Below are 21,890 nucleotides of genomic sequence, written 5' to 3' on the forward strand. Positions count from 1 at the left end.
GCGCATATCGGGACATCTTTTTATGTCATACAGGGTGTAAATAATTTAATGTAAGTCTCAAATTAGTGATAAAGCATTATTTGGTGTTTAATGCTAATCGTATGTTTTTTATTGCCGTTGCAGACCATTTCGTTTTATGAGTGATTTTATTTTGTATTTAATATTTTAAGTTATGGTTGTATTGTTATACAGGATGGGTTAAAAGTCAGCTGTCGCTTGAACTACATGAAGGCTTTTAATTTAAAATACAATACACGTTACTCATGTAACAGTCGTAGAGGTCCAATTTCATTTCAATACAATTTGGATACAATTTTTATGGATTCCGTAAATGTTTAGGCATAATCATTACATACAGTATTTTGTAATGAACTTAGAAAGAGTTTTACTAACAGATGTAAGTAAATACATAGGTTTAATACCTACATCAATTGAGTCAATAGAAATAAATTATTAAGATTGAAGATTTCATATTATCTCATCACACATCTCCTAGATATTTTGGATTAAAAAAAACAAATATATTCTTTTATCTCGCAAAACACACCAATCAAACTTTTATATCAACTCATCAAATGAAAACGTTCGAAAAACTTCATTATTCACCGTACATTAATTTCACAATATCTACACGAGTGACATGAATAAGGGCATAACAGATAATGTATTCCAATCTATAAACAGTTTACGATACTCCTCGATAGTTTATAGTGTATGAGATTTAAGTTTTATTGGTACTTTGTATTTTACGTTGGGGTTGTATGGGAGTCTGTTTTGACCATTTGGTTGTTTGATTCATTTGTGGGATTTTTGCAGTTACGTGGTTATGCGCCAGAAACAATACAGATAAATGGTTATGTATTGTTTTTTTTTGCTTAGTTTTTATTTTTTCTATACGATTATCTTTAAAGCTAACTTTTAGATAATTTGAATTTAAATTGTTCAATTCAGCTTGAAGCGTGTAAATTATAGAGGCGTTTAATAGAAATATAATTAAAATTATCCAACGAATGTTTTAAGGATTATTATTTACCATTTTTTTTATTGGTATTTAACCCAAATAGTACCGAAACATCTTAAACGCCACATTGAAAAAGTACAAAACCTTATGCAATCTAATATTTTTAATCACTAAAACCACACATTCGTACTTCCCTAATTTTATGACTTCGTTCGATATGACGGATCAGCGATTAATTCAAATGCTTACGACTGACCGTAAATAATGCGAGTAAAAAAGTATAACTGACAAAATGAATGATGCTATTTTTTATAGTATCGCATTTATGTGTGCGACTGTACTTATTGCGTTTTGTGGTTCTGTTAGGATTATCGTTTGTGTGTTACTTAATTTTGATTATGGGTACAACGTAATAATATTATCGCAAATGAAATAAATATACTCTTATATAGATGCTACTTTATATCTTTACTGTGATGTGATGTGTACATTTTAGTTGAGTACTTACTGTGTTTTTACGCTGTGTAAGGAATTCAGCATATAATTTTCTTGGCCTTCTTTCGAAATCGGATATATCTTTTGGCACTTCAGAGACAGAAAGGGTCAAATGTGTCAACAAGAATTTTGGAGCATCCATAGAGTAATATTCACTACTAGCTGTTGCCCGCGACTTCGTCTGCGTGAGCAATATAGAATTTCCAATTATGTTTATTTAATCATTCATTGCTCAACCCCCGTAGGTGATAGCGTGATAATATATAGCTTATGTGTTGAACCGCCCCCAGGTAATAGTCATGCAAAATTTGATTTAAATCCATGCAAGTACTTTTTGAGTTTATCCGGGACAAACATACAGACAAACAGATAAACAGACATACAGACAAAAATTCTAAAAACTACATATTTGGGTTGAGAATCGATTATGGATCACCCCCCAAGTATTCTTTAAAAAAAATATTCAATGTACAGTTTTGACTTTCCTATCATTTTATTATATGTATAGAATAGATGTTTTGAATAGGATAATAGTTTATTTGCAATGGAATGTAAGTACAATATAAATACAGATGTTACAAAAACACAATTGGAGATCCTTGTATATTCTACCTCAGTGGTTCTTAACCGGTGGTCCGCGGACCACTGGTGGTCCCTGGAGGCATTCCAAGTGGTCCGCGAAGCTTAGCTTCACGACGTTGCTATACGTTATCTAACTTTATTTTTATCGACTTATAATTGCGAGCGGGGTTTTCGCATGTACGTATATCGGGTGTGTCGTACCTAGTCCCCCCATTCATGAAAATGTATGTTTGGGCTACATTTTACGTAATACTTGGTTGAAGTCCGATAAAAATTTCGCGCTCGCTTCGCTCGCGTATTCAATAACTATATGCCCTTATTTTGGCATTCGTCAACAAACACAAAGTTAAGTACGTTTGGGGCTAAATTTTACGTAATATTTGCTTTAAATCCGATAAAATTTCGCGCACGCTTCGCTCGCATATTCAGAAACTGTATGCTCTTAATTTTGCATTTGTCATCAAACAAAAAGTTAAGTACGTTTGGGCTAAATTTTACGTAATATTTGGTTTAAGTCCGATAAAAATTTCGCTCTCGCTCCGCTCGCGTATTCAGAAACTGTATTATGGCCCTTATTTTTGCATTTGTCAGCAAACAAAACGTTAAGGACGTTTGGGCTAAATTTTACGTAATTTTTGGTTTAAGTCCGTTAAAAATTTCGCGCTCGCTTCGCTCGCGCATTTGGAAACTACATACGCAACTTTTGCTTTATTTGCATTTGCTTACCAACACCTTGCCTACATGCGTTTAGCTTTGAGTAGAACTGACCCAAAAATTCAGTTTTTTTTTATATATAAATAATAAAGAAATTAGTGCTAATTTAGGTAAACAGATGAGGTGGTCCCCGGCAAGACAAACTTTAGTCAAAGTGGTCCCTCAGGTCAAAAAGGTTAAGAACCACTGTTCTACCTTAACTTGAATCAATTCACTGCGTATTGAATGTTTAAAGCAACCATTAAAGCTTGTTGGCAAACGAATATTTTTGAAAAGGAGGATTATTTTGCAGATTTCTTTATAACATACCAAAAATATTTAACACCCAAAAAATCTATACACAACCAAAATGATCTCGCACAACATTTTAATAGTGACGTGCCACGCTCCAATACGGTTCGATATATTTTTATGATCAACTCTAATTTATCTGTGTCCTCGTAAATGTCAACTGACGTATATGTCGGATATTATATACGCACGCGGTTTTTAACGACCCTCTTACTTAATTGCAAATGGCATTTTTTGGACCTTTTTTTTGGTTTGAAGTTATTAGCGAAAAGAAAAATTAAACTTTCTTGTGTGATGTTGTCGAAGTTTAGTTGTAACAAAGAAGGTTTTGAAATCAGCGTTGCACCTGTAGTTTAATAAAAGTCATCATCTTCCTGCCCTGTTCCCAACTCATTTGGGGTCGGCGCAACATGTCTTTTTCTTCAATTCCTCTCTGTCAGACGTCATACTTACATCCACTTCCTTCTGCTTCATGTCCTCTTTCAGGCAATCAATCCATCTTTTCCTCGGTCTACCTCTGCCTCTCCATCCTTCCACATTCATACTTAGCATACTCTTTAGTTAGTGTAGTTTAATAAAAGTATTTTTATTTAGGATAGCGTTTCAGTATTGGAAACTGGCATTTTTATGAGTTTTAACAAATTCTTTTGATTTTTAAGTTAACTAAATAAAAAAAGGAAACTGATCTTCCTGAACATCACTCTTTGTGGGTCACAGCAGTGTATGCCGGGTACATTATATTACATCATACATACCTTTCTAAAACCAACCCATACCTATTTCCTTTTGGAGCCCTTCATGTTCCACGTGGTTTTCTACCTAACATAAATAGCCACAATACTACAATAGTCACAGTACTGAGATTAACTCAATATCAGCAAAATCTATCACTACCGTTAACCCTTCATTGGACAATAAAATTTTCAATGACGTTGGTAAAATGAGCCAGTAGACGTGACATTACATTTTAGTGTCGATTCAATAGCAAGAACTATTGAAGCCACATTGTAGCTTTATTACCTAGGTTTGTGCAACCTTGTTTAAGGATAAGAAATGATTTCTGATAAACTTAAACGTTAGTAGGTGTTATCTTGATCAGGAAGAAAATCTTACCTTAAAAATCCTTGTATATTTTTTTGAAAAATGTTAGTAAAATTACACTAGCTATATATTTACATATTACTATATTTTACACTAGCTGTTTTCTCGTGGGTTCACCCGTGACCCGGGAAACTACGTGAGAAGACTATATTCAATATTCGGATAAAATATATACTACTTACGTTCCTCGAGAAGAGTGTAGTTTTCCATCAGTAAAATAATTTTTCAAATCGGGTCTCGTTTCGGATTCTTAAAGGTCCTATTTAATACAAACAAACAAAAAAATGATTTTTCTTTGTTATTATTTACATATTTAACCGAAAAAAGGAAGAGATTTTCAATTCGTCGGGATTATACCTATAGTCATAAATTTTCATGTAGCAGTTTTAAAATATTAGTGTAGTTAAGTTCTTTTGAAATCCATGTTCGCGACAAAATTGTAACAGTAACAGGTAAGCATAATAGGTACATATTTTACAGCACCAACTTTAAAAGTCATAACTTGAACCGTTTGACTTTAAACAATATAATACTTATGATCGCGTTTATCGATATGAAAGTTTTATACCCAAACTTATTCTGAAGATAGCTGCTACTTTGTACGTTTTATTGTGTTACTCTATGAAACTGTTAACATAGACTTTTGTATTTTATTTGTGTGTGATTTTTGGTATAAAAAATATATTGTGTTGGTTGTTTTCAAAAGAAAGTCTACGTTGTCGATTAAAAATAATCGAAATTGGGTACAAGGGTGTCTTTTGAGAAGGAGGTCCTGGGTCCAAGTGGTAATGGTCACGAAATATTTATTATGTTGTATCCCGCATGCCCGCATACAATATAAGGTCCAAATATTCTTCCAACGTCCCAACTTCCTTAGTGCACGTACATAATTAAATCTTTCTTGATACATGAAGTAATTAATCATACTGTTTATATACACCCTTGCAAACTCTTTACTTCTATAATGTTAGCATAGATATTACAAAATACATGATATACCTAGGTACTAAATATTGCAGCAATACAGACTTCCTACCTGTTTGAAGTTCATTCATCAATATTAAAAACTCAAATCAAACAGACACACCCTTTCCAATTTGCAAACATCAATGAGCATCCCTGAACTAAACAAAAAAAGAAAAATTAAATAAAAATTCATTTCAGAACTCCTTTCACGAGATCTTTTCTTATGCGACATTGTAAATAACCTGATGGATTACTGAAATCCAACCATTGGAAATTCAACCTTCAACTTACAGAAACAAAGCTCAAATTCCCTTCTTTCATTGAAGCGTAATTCCAGTAGCCGTATCGATGTCACACAGAATTCCACAATTGAAATTCAACCTTATTCCTTATACAACTAAGTTCGAATTTCCTTGATGAAAAAAAGGGTTTTTCAAGTAGCAGGATCGGTATCGAGTGAAAATTATATGCTCGAATCCTTTTGAAGAGATTTGTCGTGAACCGTTGTATTGTTCATCTTCAAAGGAGTTTTTTTCCTACTTTATTATTACGCTTGGCAAGACGGAGCTGGTAAAACGATTGTTATTTGTGTTTAGATAGATTTGTATTGGATTTCTGGTTATTAAGGCAGCAGATTGGATGGATTTTTTTAATGTAAAGTTAATAGGCAAACTAGTTACAGGTTGAAAAGTAGGTGCTTAGTGGTATGTAAGTGCCATATTTGCTGAATGGAGATTTCAGGAACTATTAAACGAAGCAAGTGAAAGATGATTTTTTAAGTTATACCAGTGTATAATGGCAGCGTAATTTGAACTTTTCTTGTTTAAGCTCACTTGAGCTAAAAACTTAAAAAAGTAAAGTTTGTCTCCGTTTTGATCATTCTTTTTCTACTTTAACAAATAAACTACGGTTAATAAAATATAAATCAAAGATTTCTTAAACTCCAAACAAAATATAGGATCACGTGAAGAGAAGGAACCAAGGCAAATAAAAGTTCAAAGCAAAACTAAAGCACCTACAAATACAGTCAAATGTTTATCCAATATTACCAATACCATTAGAAAACCCTTCCTTATATCCTACAATTATATTAGTACAACAAACACGAAATAGTTTTACAAATAATACCTTTTTCTACCTTTTAACAACAAACGACTACCACGCTGTTGAAATTTTCAATCTAAACTCCAGTGTATAAGTCACAAATTCCTTAGATCGTATTTTGTTTAATCTAGTGGGTGCTATCAATATTGTAATATGAATTCTCTTTATCAAGAGATAAAAATCAAAGTCGTTTGCATGCCAAATAATAAGGGAGCTACCATTTCCCGGTATCGCAATTTATTTTTTTATTTACTTCTTAAAATGTATGCAAATTCAAATGATTCCTTGCGATTGATGCTTTGTCGCTAGATTATCAGGTATGTATGTCTCTCCCTGTCTTTCTTCTAAAAGTCTGTATTTGCCTCTCTTTTGTACTGTCTCGTAATAATGAAAGCAATTTGTGGGTCCCGTATTCAATTTGGCAAAGCAAAATTAGGTATAATAAAATTATACAGATTCTCGCTAACGTCTCGTATAAATGTGTATTGTAAGAGGATTTTATTTTTTCTAATTTTGTATGCATAGGGGTGTCCTTTTACCTGTGGCTGGTAATCTCATTAAATTAGGGGGAATAAAACTTCCAACAGTTGTTACGGATTTGCTTCAAAGAGCTAATATGAGAGTCTCTAATTTTAGTTATTTCTGTTAGGTAGGTATTTTATTATCCAGTAAAATTATCAAAGGGTTCAGGCAAACCTTAGCAACTCTTTTTACAATTGCAGATTTTTTTTTAATAATTTCTATAACACTATTAAACAACGATAAATTAGTTAAAGCTAAAGTGGACCAAGAGTAGTACACTTATTGAAGAATTTTTAACAACAACTCTACTCATATAGGTACTTACTGTTGATCAAAGTAATTTTACATACCTACTGATTAAAAACCAAGATTGAGTTTGTCCAAAAAATATACTTAAGAGGAAAAAAATTATACTACTTTAGGAGAAAATTTTACCAAATCGATAAAATTGAACTGCCATTTATAAAAGTACCTATTTGCAATATCTAAAAACATACAGACACACAGTTTAATACCATCATAACATGCATCGCCCATCCATGCCTGTACCCTCTAATAAAAATCCCATTCAAATTATCCTAACAATAAAATAGGAGTGTATCACTCACTTGAATTACCTCAGAGCTATTTATAGTGTACGATTTTTTATTGTTTGTTTATATATTGTTATATCAGTTAGGTATTTTCAGGAGAGCTACATAGGAGACAAAATATGTCTGAAACGGAGAATATTTGAGGCTAACTAAAACTTAATTTCCCTTTACGTCTCCTATAATTACATTCATTTTTTTTTTTTGGTCTGTGGCAACCCTGTTGACAAGACGTCAACAAAACTTCTCCCAATTAATTAATTTAATTTTAATATAATTTAAGTGTTATTTTATAAGTTATAACATTAATTCGCAATAATAATAAACTCTTATTGCTGGGACGGTAAATTTTGTGATATACTTTGTGTTTTATACTGTGTAAATATAACCAAGTCTCGACCTGTCAAAGTTCGAAACTCGGTATAACGATCTTTGAAAGTTTTGAATTAAAGTGCATTGTCATCGTGAAATCCTGTAAGTACTATCTTTTTTCAACTTAATTTATTACTGGGAATTCTTATTCTTCATTAGAGATTACCGGAGAGAATAATTATCATCATAATAGTGCCTAGAAAATAGTTTCTCACACAAACTAAAACACTTTCATTAACATCTACCTAAGTTATTGTTTTTTCTGTGCAAAATGGAAAGAATAATGACCAGGAAAGCCACTGCACGTTTGGAGGAAGCTAAACTTCAACAAACACTAGTGGAACTTAAGAAATATAAGGATTTGTGTGGGGTTCTACAGAGGGAACAGGATGACAATGAGAAGGAAGTACTTAATATTTTAAACAATAATAGTAAATTAAAGAGTGAGATGGCAGAACTGCACTGTCAATTAGTGAACATCACAGAAGAACGGGATAAGCTCCAACACATTGTTGACCAGTTTGACCGGTGCAGCGGTGAGTTTGACACAACTCTCAAACACAACGCTGAACTGAAGTGTAGGTTGAGTGAGGCCCAGGACACTATTATTAGGATGGAGAGTACCAGCCAGAAACTTCAAACAGAGCAAACCAATGCACTGTTTGAGGAACTGGTTGGTACCACTCCGGTGCGGTCTGCTGACTCACTCTTGAAAAGTTCTCAAATTGTGACTATTGACCTGACTACTGATAATAGTTTTGCATCAATATCTCAGGTCAAGCAAATCTTTGGCAGCAACAACAAATTAAAAAAATATGTCAAAATAAATAAATTTATCAAAAAGACCCAAAAATTAATTAAAAGTAACAAAAATAATTTCAGCAAAAACTACAAATCATTTAACAGTTGTAAAAAATTACAATTAAAATTCCATAATAGTAAAACAGAATATGAGGTTGATATGGAGCATCTGCAGTCAAGGATTCTCCATTTACAAGAATCATTGATGGCAGTTACATGCAAATATCAAACCTCACAAAGAGAAATGGGTGAGTACATACTGGCAATGAACGGCTTGGTGGATCTGTGTAGTGAGAATGAAAAAATGTTTAATTCATTGACAAACAATCGAACACCAGGTTGTGAACAAGATCTGCCAGGCTGTTCAGGGTTAGATGATTCTCATCAATCCTCTCATTTGGTTAAATTAAACAGTTGTAAACAAAGTACTTCCTTCGACACACAAAAAACAATTAAATTGATACAAAATGAAAATAATAAATGCAACAAAATAGTAATGTATAGCGATGAAATTGGACAAAACATGTGTCACAAATTACACCAATATTTAGGTGACCAGGTAACAAACTATTGTATGCCTGAGGCTTCTTACACACAAATATTAGATAAAATATTAAGCAGTAGTTACTGTCCAACTACTACTCTGGTTGTTCTAATTGGGAGAAGAGGAAATGCCACTGTTGAAACAGTAATTAAATACTTTGAGTGTTTATCTCAATTAAACGTAAATAAAATAATTTTGTATGCTTTTCCCTATGGCAAGGGCTTGTCGCAGACAGAAAACAACTACAGACATAAATGCAATCTCAAATTACAAACCATGACATTTTATAATGAAAAATTCAATTTTATTGACTCTAATGTACTCATTAGTAATAATTATTTTATGACAAAAGATAATTATTATCTTTGTAATTTTTATAAAGAACAAATAGCAAAATCGCTATTTTATTGTATTTATAACAAAGCCAAATGCTTGGCTAACGATACTGCTCCTTTTCAGCAGTCTAGTTTTATTTTTTCACAGAACTTGGAATTAGTTCCAAGTGATTTAAATTCCACCACCAGACAATAGAGCCAATCTCTAGCAATAGTCAATCGATTATTTTGAATTGTGACATAAATACAATTATATCTTCAAATGTACAATTAAATACCGCAAAAAATGTTGTCACTTCTGATCCATCAAACCCTTTGAGTATAAATTCTAGAAACAAACACAATCTGAATATATTCCATCAAAATATTCAAGGTTTGATTGGTAAAGAATTGGAATGGAGTTGTTCATGAACTGTAATAATATAGATATTTTATGTTTAACTGAGCATTGGCTTAAAGAGCATCAGTTCATGTTTAGCTTCAAGAACCATTGTGTAGGCAGCTCGTATAGCAGAGTAAATATAATACGTGGTGGTTCTCTAATAATTCTTCGCAATACCATTAAATTCAAAGAACGGAAGGATATTGTGAACCTTTCTGTTGAGCGAGTAATTGAGATATCATGCGTTGAGCTTGAGCAGTTCATTGTAATGAGTGTATACAGGCCCCCATGTGCAACATATACAATTTTTGAGAAGCATCTGGAAGATGTATTATTCAAAATTTCTAATAATAATAAAACAGTTGTCGTCTGTGGAGACTTTAATATTAATATACTGGAAAATACTGCTATTGTTAATAATTTTATAACTCTATTTAAATCATACAACTTGTACAGTACATTTCTCGAGCCAACTAGAATAACTAGCACTAGTGCTACATGTATAGACAACATCTTTACCAACTTAAAACCTTTAAATAAACAAATTTTAAATGTGTTGGATTCTGATCACTCTGGTCAATTAGTTATTTTTCCTATGAAAACTAACAGAGCTCTGAGAAAAAATGTAAGTTTTATTCCTGTGAACAAACATCGCTTGGAACAATTTAAAAATAACTTGTTTGAAAAACTGCCTGAATTGCCCTATCATGATAATCCTGATCAAGCTTACAGCCTTTTATTCAACTTAATTAATTGTGAATTTAAAAAAGTTTTTACTACTAAGTCCATATCTGTTTGTGATCAGGCAACATTTAGTGATTGGGCAACGCCGGGTATTTACAAAAGTAGACAGAAGTTGTTTGAATTATACTATGAAAGATCATACAATCAAGATGAAACATTTAAACAGTACGTTAAAAACTATTCAAAAATATTTAAACGAGCCTGTACCTCCGCAAAATCAGTACACATAAAACAGAAAATAAAAGCTTCTGGAAATAAAATAAAAACCACCTGGAATATAATTAATTCAGAAATAGGCCGATCCACTGTACGGAATCGAGACTTTCACTTAAAAATAAACAATGTAGACATTAAGTCCGACTCGGAGGTAGCATCTGAGTTTGAAAATTATTTCACCAATATCCCTATTTTAACAACCAGAACTCTGATGGCATCTTCCAGTTCGGCTCTTACAATATTAAAAAATTGTGTTGCGGAATGTGACAAAGGTTTTGAATTCACGGTTGTCAGCTCTAAGGATATTATTCAAGCGTATAAAGATCTCGATGTAAAAAAGACTGCTGACCTTTGGGGATTGTCAGTTCAGATAATCTCATCGATAATTGAAATAATTTCACCGTATTTAGCAACTGTGTTCAACTCTTGTGTTGCATCAGGTGTTTTTCCTGACTTGATGAAACTTAGTAAAGTAATTCCATTGTTTAAATCTGGTAGTACAACCGATCCATCAAATTTTCGGCCAATTTCAATTTTACCCACTTTGAGTAAAATTTTGAGAAGTTAATATTACGTCAATTGTTGAGCCATTTTAATAGAAACAACTTGTTGCACACCAAACAATTCGGATTTACCAAGGGTCGTTCTACTACGGATGCGGGCGTGGAATTGCTTAAAATATATTCGAGGCCTGGGAGGATTCGCAGGATGCGCTCGGTATTTTCTGCGACTTGTCCAAGGCTTTTGATTGCGTGCACCATGATATACTCATCAGGAAACTTCACCACTATGGTATCAAAACAAGGCTCTTGACCTTCTGACTTCTTATTTGCACAATAGAATTCAGAGGGTGGATGTCAATGGTAAGAGGTCTTCTGGATCTACGGTCACCATGGGGGTTCCACAGGGTTCAATTCTAGGCCCTTTTTTGTTCCTTATTTATATTAATGACCTCCCTTATCACGTAAGGGATAATCACAAGATTGTGTTGTTTGCCGATGATACTTCACTCGTTTTTAAAATCAAGCGCCAACTCGACAATTTTGACGAAGTTAACAATGCACTCTCTAAGGTTGTTCATTGGTTTAATGTCAATAATCTTCTTTTAAATGAATCTAAAACGAAGTTAATTAAATTCTCAACGCCAAACGTAAGGCAGTTACACACCAATGTACAACTAAATGGAGTAGAGTTGAAGCCTGTTGAGTCAACGGTATTTCTTGGTTTGACCGTTGATTCCAAACTCCAATGGGGCCCACATATAGTTAAATTGTCAGGAAGGCTTAGTTCAGCCGCCTATGCTATTAAAAGATCCGACTTATCACCGATGTGGACACAGCCAGAATAGTTTATTTTAGTTATTTTCATAGTTCAATGACGTATGGGATTCTCCTTTGGGGAAACTGTGCGGATGTTGAAACTATATTTATTTTACAGAAAAGAGCTGTTCGAGCCATTTATAATCTGGGTCCAAAAGTTTCTCTCAGAGAGAAATTCAAAGAAATAAACATTCTGACTGTTGCCTCTCAATATATTTTTGAAAATTTAATGTACGTTCGTAAAAACATTTCTAACTTTGTTCAAATGTCTGATGTTCATAGCATAAATACTAGGAATAAACATAATCTTGCTGTACATGCTACTCGCCTCCACAGAGTAAGCAACTCGTTCATGGGTCAATGTATACGCTTTTACAATAAACTTCCCAAAGCGGTTCGTGATTTGCCTATCAAGAAATTTAAAAATCATATAAAATCCAAACTCTTGAAAAAAGGATATTACAAAATATCTGATTATTTAAATGATAAAGAAGCTTGGGAATGAGCTGCTCGCTTAGTGAGTGATATCTTTTTAAATGCCTGTGTATTGTTACTTTTGACATTTAAATATTATTATCATCAGATAACATTTTATTAATGACATTCTTTTTATTGACATTTATATGTTATAATTGTATTTTTTTTTTTTAATTTATTATTATTTTTGTGAATGTGAGTATCGTGTATGCGAGTAACATTATATATATATTCTTATAACATAAATACTGTCTGGCGGGTTTGAGTATTTTTGAATGGCCTACGCAAATGTTCTGCAGATCTGGTATCGTCGTGTGACAGGTCGTTGAGCTCCCTAAGATATGGTTGAGCTACACGACGACTGATGCATGCGTGCCGTCTGTTGGGACTGGTCAGCTCCAGCCTGATGTGGCTCTTTCCTCAAAAGGCCATTCCAGACCGCGTACATGGTGACACTCACACATAATTATTTCATTTATAACATGTTTGGACTTTAAAAGAGACTATGACCCTTGAGTTTGTTTCGGCGTTTCTTCTCAGGGATCAGTCAGTTAGGAAATGCCGGCCTCAGCGTTCTTAAAATGACGTGTAAAAGTGATGTAATGTCCAACTTGCAAAATAAACAATTTCATTTCATTTCATTTCATTTCATTTCATTTCATTTCATTTCATTTCATTTCATTTCAAACACTGTGCTACAAAGACTAGTTTTTATAAAGTTTGATAAAATTATAAAAAAATATATTACACTAGATATATAATGCGGAAAATAACGAGTATTTTAGTGAAATATTTATTATTTAGTTGACTCCAACAGACAAAAGGCTCGGAAGATGATGATGATTCAGACGAAAATATATCAATTAAAATAATACATTGGCAAAATAAATGTATATTAATAAGACACTTTACTTCCTAATTGATGAATCTTCCTCATTCACCAATAAACGAAAGAGATATAAAATAAACATAAACATTTACCATCTAATTACATCCTAATAGACGAATATAGAGTACAGTTACTTTACTACAACAATCAACCAGAATTCCTGTGATATATCGTTTATAATCCACAATAAATCTAATATTTTACTGCCAATAATCAAAATTCCTAATTATAGAAATAATACGAGCTTTATATGCTGTCTAATAGTTAGAGAGAGATTCAATAAATGAATAAAATAATTCTAATACTGCAATCGTATCGTAGTCGTGTCGTATAAACTAAATGTCTTACGTACTAAAGTTTATAGCAGTATTGTTTTATTAATATCTATAAAAAGTGCTCCCACTTTAGTTTTACTGAGAATGTCTTATAGCTTTCAGTGTTTGCAATCTTTATGAACACGCTAAGTTTATTATTGTTTAGGGGCGTTGTTGGTATTGCTGCGTTTTAGTTTTTTTTGTTGGTGCATAATTATTTAATGGTGTTTGTTTAGTTGTCAATAAAATTATGGTTATTTTTGACGCTTCAAAGAACAATAAAAATATTGGGAGAAATGCATCTTGATTTTTACTTTTACCAATTTCCTGTTACTATCATGAGTTTGTTTTAATCTTTGGGACCTGGTTTTCTATAGTTTACTTAGGAACGTAATTTTACAATTGCATATACAGATACTAGGAACCTTCCGCCAGCGCGGCTTCACCCGCGTCCCATGGAAACTTTTCCACGCTCTCGGATAAAAATAAGCACTCCACGAAAAAAATATTTAGACAACCTTCCTTAATAAGTGGGTTAGCTAGCATTGAAAGAATTTTCCAAAACGCTCCAGTAATTCTAGAGATTACCGCGTTCAAACATTGAAACAAACTTGAGAACTTTACATTCCATAAATTAATAACATGTTTTTTCTCCAATTCCAGACGGACGCGCCCTCTACGGAGAAAGCAGCAGAGACTTCGATATTCTCATCAATAATCCCGGACAAGTTATCCGGGTCTATCTGCACAGCCGTACTCTTCGTGCTGGGTTGGAAGCTGTTCTCAAACAAGCGGTGAACGCAGGGAGGCAAGAGTAGTGGTATATTCTTGGTGGGGAAATGTTTTATTGGGATATGTGGCGTTATATTTTCTTTTCTATTTAAAAAGCCGGCGCTTTCATACTGGCAGATATTCTCTGCAAAAATCTGTCGCCATAACGTCATTTTTGTACGTTAAGTTGTCAATTATTCAAAAAGAGCACTGTCGCAACGCACTTTATATAAGATTTTTTTTTCAAATGATTTTTTTTTTTCAAATTATGAGTTCACTTTCGTAAGGCGATTATCACACTGCCCCGCATGATGCAGCGTAGTGCGTGGATGCGTTTTTTTCCGTTGTATGGAAATATCTCCGTTTGTATGGAAAACACGCATAGTCCAACACACTGAAAATGCATCCACGCGCGTTCATGCGGATCACGCACATACATGCGGAGAAACACGCACCCCCGCGCGTAGGTGCGGGGCGAAACGCAAGGTATGGCACACTGATCCCGCAGTGACGCGCGTGATTTTGAATGGGCGTGACGTGTATATTTGAAAATGGAACTCGATAAGAGCCGCTGTGCGTGAATTTACAAAACGCACCTACGCGCGTGAGTGCGTGAAAAACCCGCACGATGATGCAGATCTGCACTCCCGCAAGAACGCGCGTAGGTGCGTCGACACGCAAGATGCAGCGTGATGCGGGGCAGTGTGAAGATCACTTTATAGTCTTTTTTAATCACAATTTAGTGACAAAATATGAAAGAATATTTAATAAACTTCAATTTTATAATTATCATATTTACGGCCACATATGTCAATAAAACATTTCCTCTCATAATATTCTTAAGCGTACGACGAATAAATGAGCGTTATTCTCTGCGCTACGCTTTTTGTATTTGTACATTTATTGAGGATTATTAAAATAATCCAAATTTTGTATAATTATTATTATTAGACGTAATAATACACGGCTTTAATGTAAAGTTGTGTGTTTGTGTATCGTCTGTCGAACGCACACATGTATATTAAAATTATATATTAATACGTAGTGATATTTATAAATTTAAATGTTTGGTCCATGGCAAAATATAGACTTGCTGCTACTTTTTTATAAAAAAAAACTCTGTAGTAAAAAAAACTGATTTTAAAAATTTCGTTTTTAGTGAGAGAACATATTTTTGTAAATCAAAATATTGTTTGTAAAAAAACAACAGAAAATTGCAAAAAAAAAACATGTTAGACACTTTTTCACGATGTTATAACTGTTTTTCAGGTTAAGACATTATAATCAATTTTCAATTAGCAAAAAAAATGCACAAAATTAATATAAATATTGCTGTTGTAGAAAAAACACGTTTGGAAATAATTCTAAAATTAAATTAATTATGTTGAAAATAACCGTATAATATAAAAAAAAAGTTTACTCAAAGTTTTAAAGTGTGTCAATTTACATTCCGCTTTCGATGTTGATATAATCCGTAAATATTTCATAACTATACCTAGTTATAATAAACATACTTATTTAAGGAATTTCGAAGTATTCAGAAGAATGGACCAGCGATGTTATAGAAAAATAGATTTTATTTAAAACATTAATAAAGTCCGTTTTCCCATAAATTGTTCCAAAGAGAGCAGCCTAAAAATTATTATCGATTGATCTCATTTTTTTATTTTTTTGTGTAATAAAAATGTTTATTTTAAATATTGTAGCGTTAAACCATTGTGGTGAGTGCCAAGTTATTTCAATGGAGATTTTATAAGATGGTATATTTTGATAATTAATTATCATTAATTGTATATAAGTTAGTTAAGAATGATTGATAAGCTCTGTCACGTCTGATCGTCAAGCAATTTGTTAAAATCTATTCAATTATTTGGAATGATAAAGACATATTGTTTTAAATCAATTTGTAATTAAATTGATGCAAAATTGATGGGTTGTTTACGATTCGGATTTTGTAAGCTAGTTAAATTAGTTAAGTATTTGAACACATTGACTAGGCAAAAGTAAAAAAAAAACATCGAATAACGAAATTTTTTTTTTTTTAACTAAGTACTGATGTCGATAAAAAAATGGACAGTGGTATTTTTCGAAGGAAAAAAGTATGACATGAGCAGTATATCGATATTTTTAGCTTTTACGCATTAATAGTTTTGTAAATAAGAATACTCCAATAGTTCTGCTAGATGATAACTCATACCTACTTTTAAGTTAAAAACGAGGCTTCGATAAAAACAAAAGAAAACAGTTTTTGATCTATCCAAAAACGGTAAAAGTTTTATTTTTGTTTTGTATACAAAAATGGGAACAAAAACATTATTGGGAACAATTCGTAAATTACTTTTTTTGACGCCATTTTTTTTATTTCAATAATTTTATTTTAAGATAACAAAATATACGGAAGAATTTGTTCAAATGTGATATGTATTTATTTAAGGAAACGATTAAAGTAAAAACAAGTTTTCCTAATGATCTCTTGGAAACTCTTATCTGCTGATCATATTTTCGATTTTTGTTGACAAATATCTAAAAAGAAAGTCTAATAAATTATTTTTCCTTTTAATAAATCAAAAGGTAAATTACATACGTGGTGTTAGTGAAAACCAAAGTATTTTGAAACGTTATTTGTCAACAAAAAATCTGAAAATCAAACAGAAAAAATGCATTTAAGAGTTCTGTACATAAATTAAAATTGGTATGCTTAATGCTCCTTTTGTAAGAATATAATCTGTAGTTGCGAAAATTTCTAAATTTCCATAATGATAATGCTTAACATGAAAACAACAAAATTTGTATGGAAGATGCAAAAATATAATTATTTTTATTATAGTAGCACAATAAGGGTCGTAAAGGTATCCTAAAAGTCTTAAAAAATAAATTTATTAAATAATTTTCGAAAAAATGTAGTCAAACTACTGGTTATAGAGACAAAATACGATAGTTTTTGCAACTTCCACATAGATTTTCCAAAAACTAAACATGCTTACTGCTGTAATCTCATAATTATAACTATAATGATATTTTAATTATAATAAAATTTTAAGCAATATAATTGTAATTTACTCATAGTTTGTAAGATTTATCTCACTACCAAGCCTTTCTTAATTATTTTACGAACAAAAAAGAAAAATTGTTGAATAAAAACAATTTTGTTTTTGTAGTTTATTTTTAGTGAAAATCGTGTGATGTACACTGTGTATAAAAATGGCCTGTATATTTTAGCTAATTTAAGATTTTAGTGAATTAGATTTTTTTAGTTTTTAAACATTATTATTTAGCATGTTTTGTATAACAGTCATACCAATTGACTTTAATTAAGTTCTTTTTGTAATTATTTTCAGATCAACTGCCAATTTATTATATTCTGTGTTTTGATATTTCTTTATTTGAAAATATACTTTTTTTATAAATATTTTTGTCTTTTTTTCATTCACCGACCCAATCCATAACCTGGTATAGCCCTTCAGAAATGGATTAACGCTCGATCCTTCTGTTTATGAGAAGAGGCTTCTGTCGCACAGAAGGGTAATAGAAAGGCACATGATGATAATAGCCAATAAACAAGAAAATAGAGCCATGCTCCCGAAAGAATATTTCCCAGTCTCAATACAATTTCCAAGCACAACTTTCTCCGTACTTTTATACAACAACATTACCAAGAAACATAAGAAGGAGCCACTTCTAAAATCTAACTTTTATCGAAGCTATAAACTCTTCTAAGTTAGTTCTAAGTGAAATACATCAAGTTTAACTGACCGCATTAAGTTAGCCGCAACTCTTCCGGATAATGTTTTTCTAAGTTAAAGTACATAACTTAGATGGATGTGCTCAGACACATGAGTTTTATAACTTAAACTTTAGATAATGTTACTTATTTTTCAAAATGGCGGTTGAGTAGCTGTAGAGTTTCGAATGGGTTTACAGAGAATAGAAAGTAGTTTGAATTTGTAAAAATTTGGTCCTACGTATAATTTTACGCCAAAACTACTTTTAAAAATTACTTTTTCGGTTTAAATTAAATTGGTATCCATCTATGTAGAGCCCGAGAAAGGACGTAGGTGACATTTCATCTGGGCGTTGGAAGCTGTTCACTAAGGATTCTAGTTTTCTAATATAACATCCTCTGCCACATAATTAAACATCCTCTGCCACAACAGTCTGTCCATCCAGTCTGCCTGAGAAAATCTGGATATGAGACGTATAAACTACAGAACCGATTTGAATGAAACTTGGTACCTAATGATGATGATGATGTCCTCCTAGCCGATTATCGGCTACGGCGGCTGTTCTCACGTAAAGAGGTTATTAGCCAACTGCGCAAGACATACTATACCCACAAAGCGATTTCGGCCCGTCCCGGGAACCCGAGACTTCGTGCTCAGCAGCCGCGCTTGCGACTGTTAGACCAACGAGGCAGTTCAAACCTTGGCAATAACAGCTTATTCAGCACAGTATCAGTTAGGCTTATACTATTTTCAATATACATACATAGCTATTCTAATCTAGGTACAGGAAGTTGATCCCCGGGCGACAATGCAGAGAAACTTAGAGCAGCCATTATGGGTGAGTCTTACTTTATTTCTGTTAAGTATACCCAAGTAGAAGTAGCTACCAAAATTAACAAAAACAATAACAATTTATTTTACCGACATTGAAATAATATACCACCCATGTTACTTATTACCTTACAATTGTCCAAAATAAACTAACTATTCTAGTAAATATCCCACTAATTGATGTTAGGGACAATTAAGGCAATTTATAGTGTCGCGTTGAACAAGAAGTAAAGAATTTGTGGTATGCGGCAGTTTGAGAATTGTTTGGGAATATTAATCACCCTATTACTTAGTTTGGTGTTTATTTTTACATTGAAGAGATTAATACGGTTAATCATTTTTCCACTGAAAGCTTTAAGAAATTAGTTCGAGTCATATAAAGAGGAAAAATTATTATGTTTGCTTTTACCCTAAGGTCTTAAAAAATGCAGAACCGATTTCAATTTTTTAACTATTTTGAAAATTTTCTTTTTTTTTCAAAAATGTCTTTAACTATTTTGGAGCTACTCTATTCCTGGGTGAAAAAATCTATACTTTATCTGGGCATGCGAAATTTCCCCTTACTAGCGGGTAAACTACAGAAAATAGAAAGTGAAGTACTACATAATGCTATAAAACATATGGTGAGTAAATTTTTTAAATAGTCTTAGATAATGCTGTTTCAAAAGTTCTTAATATCTTGATAACTAATAAGATATTTTAATGTAAAAAAAAATAAGAATCGTGGGAAATACTTAAAAAACAGCAGGTATGAATACAAGCGTGTCGATTAAAATCTAATTGAAGATTAAGCACAGACGCCATTTTGAATTAAGGGTTGCATCTTTTAAAAAGAGATAGTTGTGTGTGAGCATAACTTTGTATCTTTTAAGTATTTTTTGTTTTGTAAAAAGGGCTATAAGTGGTTATTATTTATTGGCTGTTCGCAGAGATTATCACGTGCTAAAGTTAAGGGTGAAGAGAAAATGAAGTTTATATTACGTTTTTTGTAGGTATTATATTAATGTGTCTGATTTTTGTTAATACACAGTTAGTGTATAAAAATATTGTAAGTACCTACTGAGTATGACGCATTTTAAGTTGTATCACGTTTTTTAGTAATATTTTTTTAATATTTAAATAAGAAAAAAAGAATGACGTACCTGCACATAACAAAAAACTGTGGAAAATTTATGCAGTTTTTTTTTATAACTCTGATTGATTGATCATCACCTAATAAGCTGCATGCAAAACGCAAAATTACCATACACAACCCGACTTCAATACTTTTCAATATAACAATCAATTTTGTGACCAAAACCGACAATGATTGGCATCCATCAAAATCGCATTGAACCCTAAATTCACCGATAGGCAAAGCATACTTAGAGCATCGAACCAACGGGAACTGCCATGGGAACGAATCTCAATACGAAAATGTAGGCTGATTTAAAAGTCACGCTGACTGTCAGCTTATTGCATATTATAAAATTCTAGTGCAAGCGTGACTGCAAAAGACGCCTTAAACCTGGGACCAGGTAACACAGCAAAATATACCTCTAGTGACAGCGTTCACTTGCGTATTTGAGTCATATCGTTTTCATCGACAAAATTACTAAACATAGGTAAATGTAATCTGGACACTTAACAGACGGTCAATGGCTTGTCCAGTTACTTAAATGCTCTTAGAATATACCCCAAAAAATACAATATTCGAACAGTTCGCACTATTAGGTATCGTATCGGAAAAATAAACAAATAATATGTTTTATTTGAAATTCAAATTTTTGAATCGAGATTTGCATATAGACAGCAGCGTTCGTCAATCACCGATAATATTAATAGTAGGGTTCCCGAAATGATTAAATCCTTTGGGGTTGTTATTTTCACACATTTTAACAATGAAAAAGTTTTTGATTTGCAATTTATATTGTAATGGATGTATGTTGGTAGTTATTTGAATGACATCAGTCGTGGCTGATCGATCTATTGGTTTTGGTTGTCAGTATTATTCAGGAGCAGATCCGGCTAAAAAGTATGTGAATTCATAAAATTCTAATTTATCCAGGAGTACATAAGGGAGAATATAGCGAGAGTATAGATATTAAGCAGAGTACATACATACATAAAGAAGTATGTAGGAAGAGTACATAAGGAAGTAAATGAAGAGAAGAATTCTGTGGTGTTAAGGCAAAAGGGGATGAGTCAAAAAACACAACTTTTCACCAGGGGCTAATCAAAAAAATGCGTGTTTGTTTTGTAATAAAAATGCAGTTTAATCAAAAGTGTATAGAAATAATTAACACAACTCTGTTTTAATTTTCATTTATTAATTTAGTCGTCTTTTCTATGTACCCGAAAATTATTTTTATTTCTTAATTATTAAAATAACTGACATATCTCCTTTTTCCATAACACGGTACAAATTTAAAAAAAATCCTAGAACGACTCGTCTCTTTATTTGCTATTATTATTTACGTATATACCTTTTTTTTGGCAGGGGGGAAATCCTCATGGACTTCCCTCCACCTGGGGTCGGTGGAGGGGGTGTGCCGAACTCTTACCGGCTAAAAACCCACCCAGTGTTGCCTTCAATTACCTATTGTCGAGGGCACGGGTATTGCCAAAGCATTCTTCCGCACCCCCGACAGGTATTGGCCCCCCAGATGTTCAAAGGCGGGCCCCGTCAACCTCTGTGGCCGTCACCCAGCGGCCACAGCAAACTCCACTAAAAGAGGCGCTCGCAACACAACGCCACCGTTTCGAGGCCTGTTTCTGATCGGACGAAGACGCCCCTAGTCTGTCGACCGCAGGCCGCGCCCTATGGTGGCCGGAGATCAGTCAGCCTGCGACGTCCTCCACGTCTGC

At 32.8% G+C, this 21,890-nt stretch overlaps 1 protein-coding gene across 1 annotated transcript in view; it reads left to right on the plus strand.

Annotated features, from left to right (window-relative positions):
• The window catches only part of LOC110374032 (uncharacterized), a 113,866-nt gene extending 96,535 nt beyond the window's left edge, over window positions 1-17,331 (plus strand). Inside the window, exon 3 of the mRNA XM_021331556.3 lies at window positions 14,383-17,331. Within this exon, the coding sequence (XP_021187231.3) occupies window positions 14,383-14,517 (135 nt within the window). The 3' untranslated portion in view covers window positions 14,518-17,331. The remainder of the gene's footprint in view (window positions 1-14,382) is intronic.
• The last annotated feature ends 4,559 nt before the right edge of the window (window positions 17,332-21,890 follow it).

The sequence above is a fragment of the Helicoverpa armigera genome, chromosome 23, assembly GCF_030705265.1.
Source record: "Helicoverpa armigera isolate CAAS_96S chromosome 23, ASM3070526v1, whole genome shotgun sequence".
Taxonomy (NCBI): Eukaryota; Metazoa; Arthropoda; class Insecta; order Lepidoptera; family Noctuidae; genus Helicoverpa; species Helicoverpa armigera.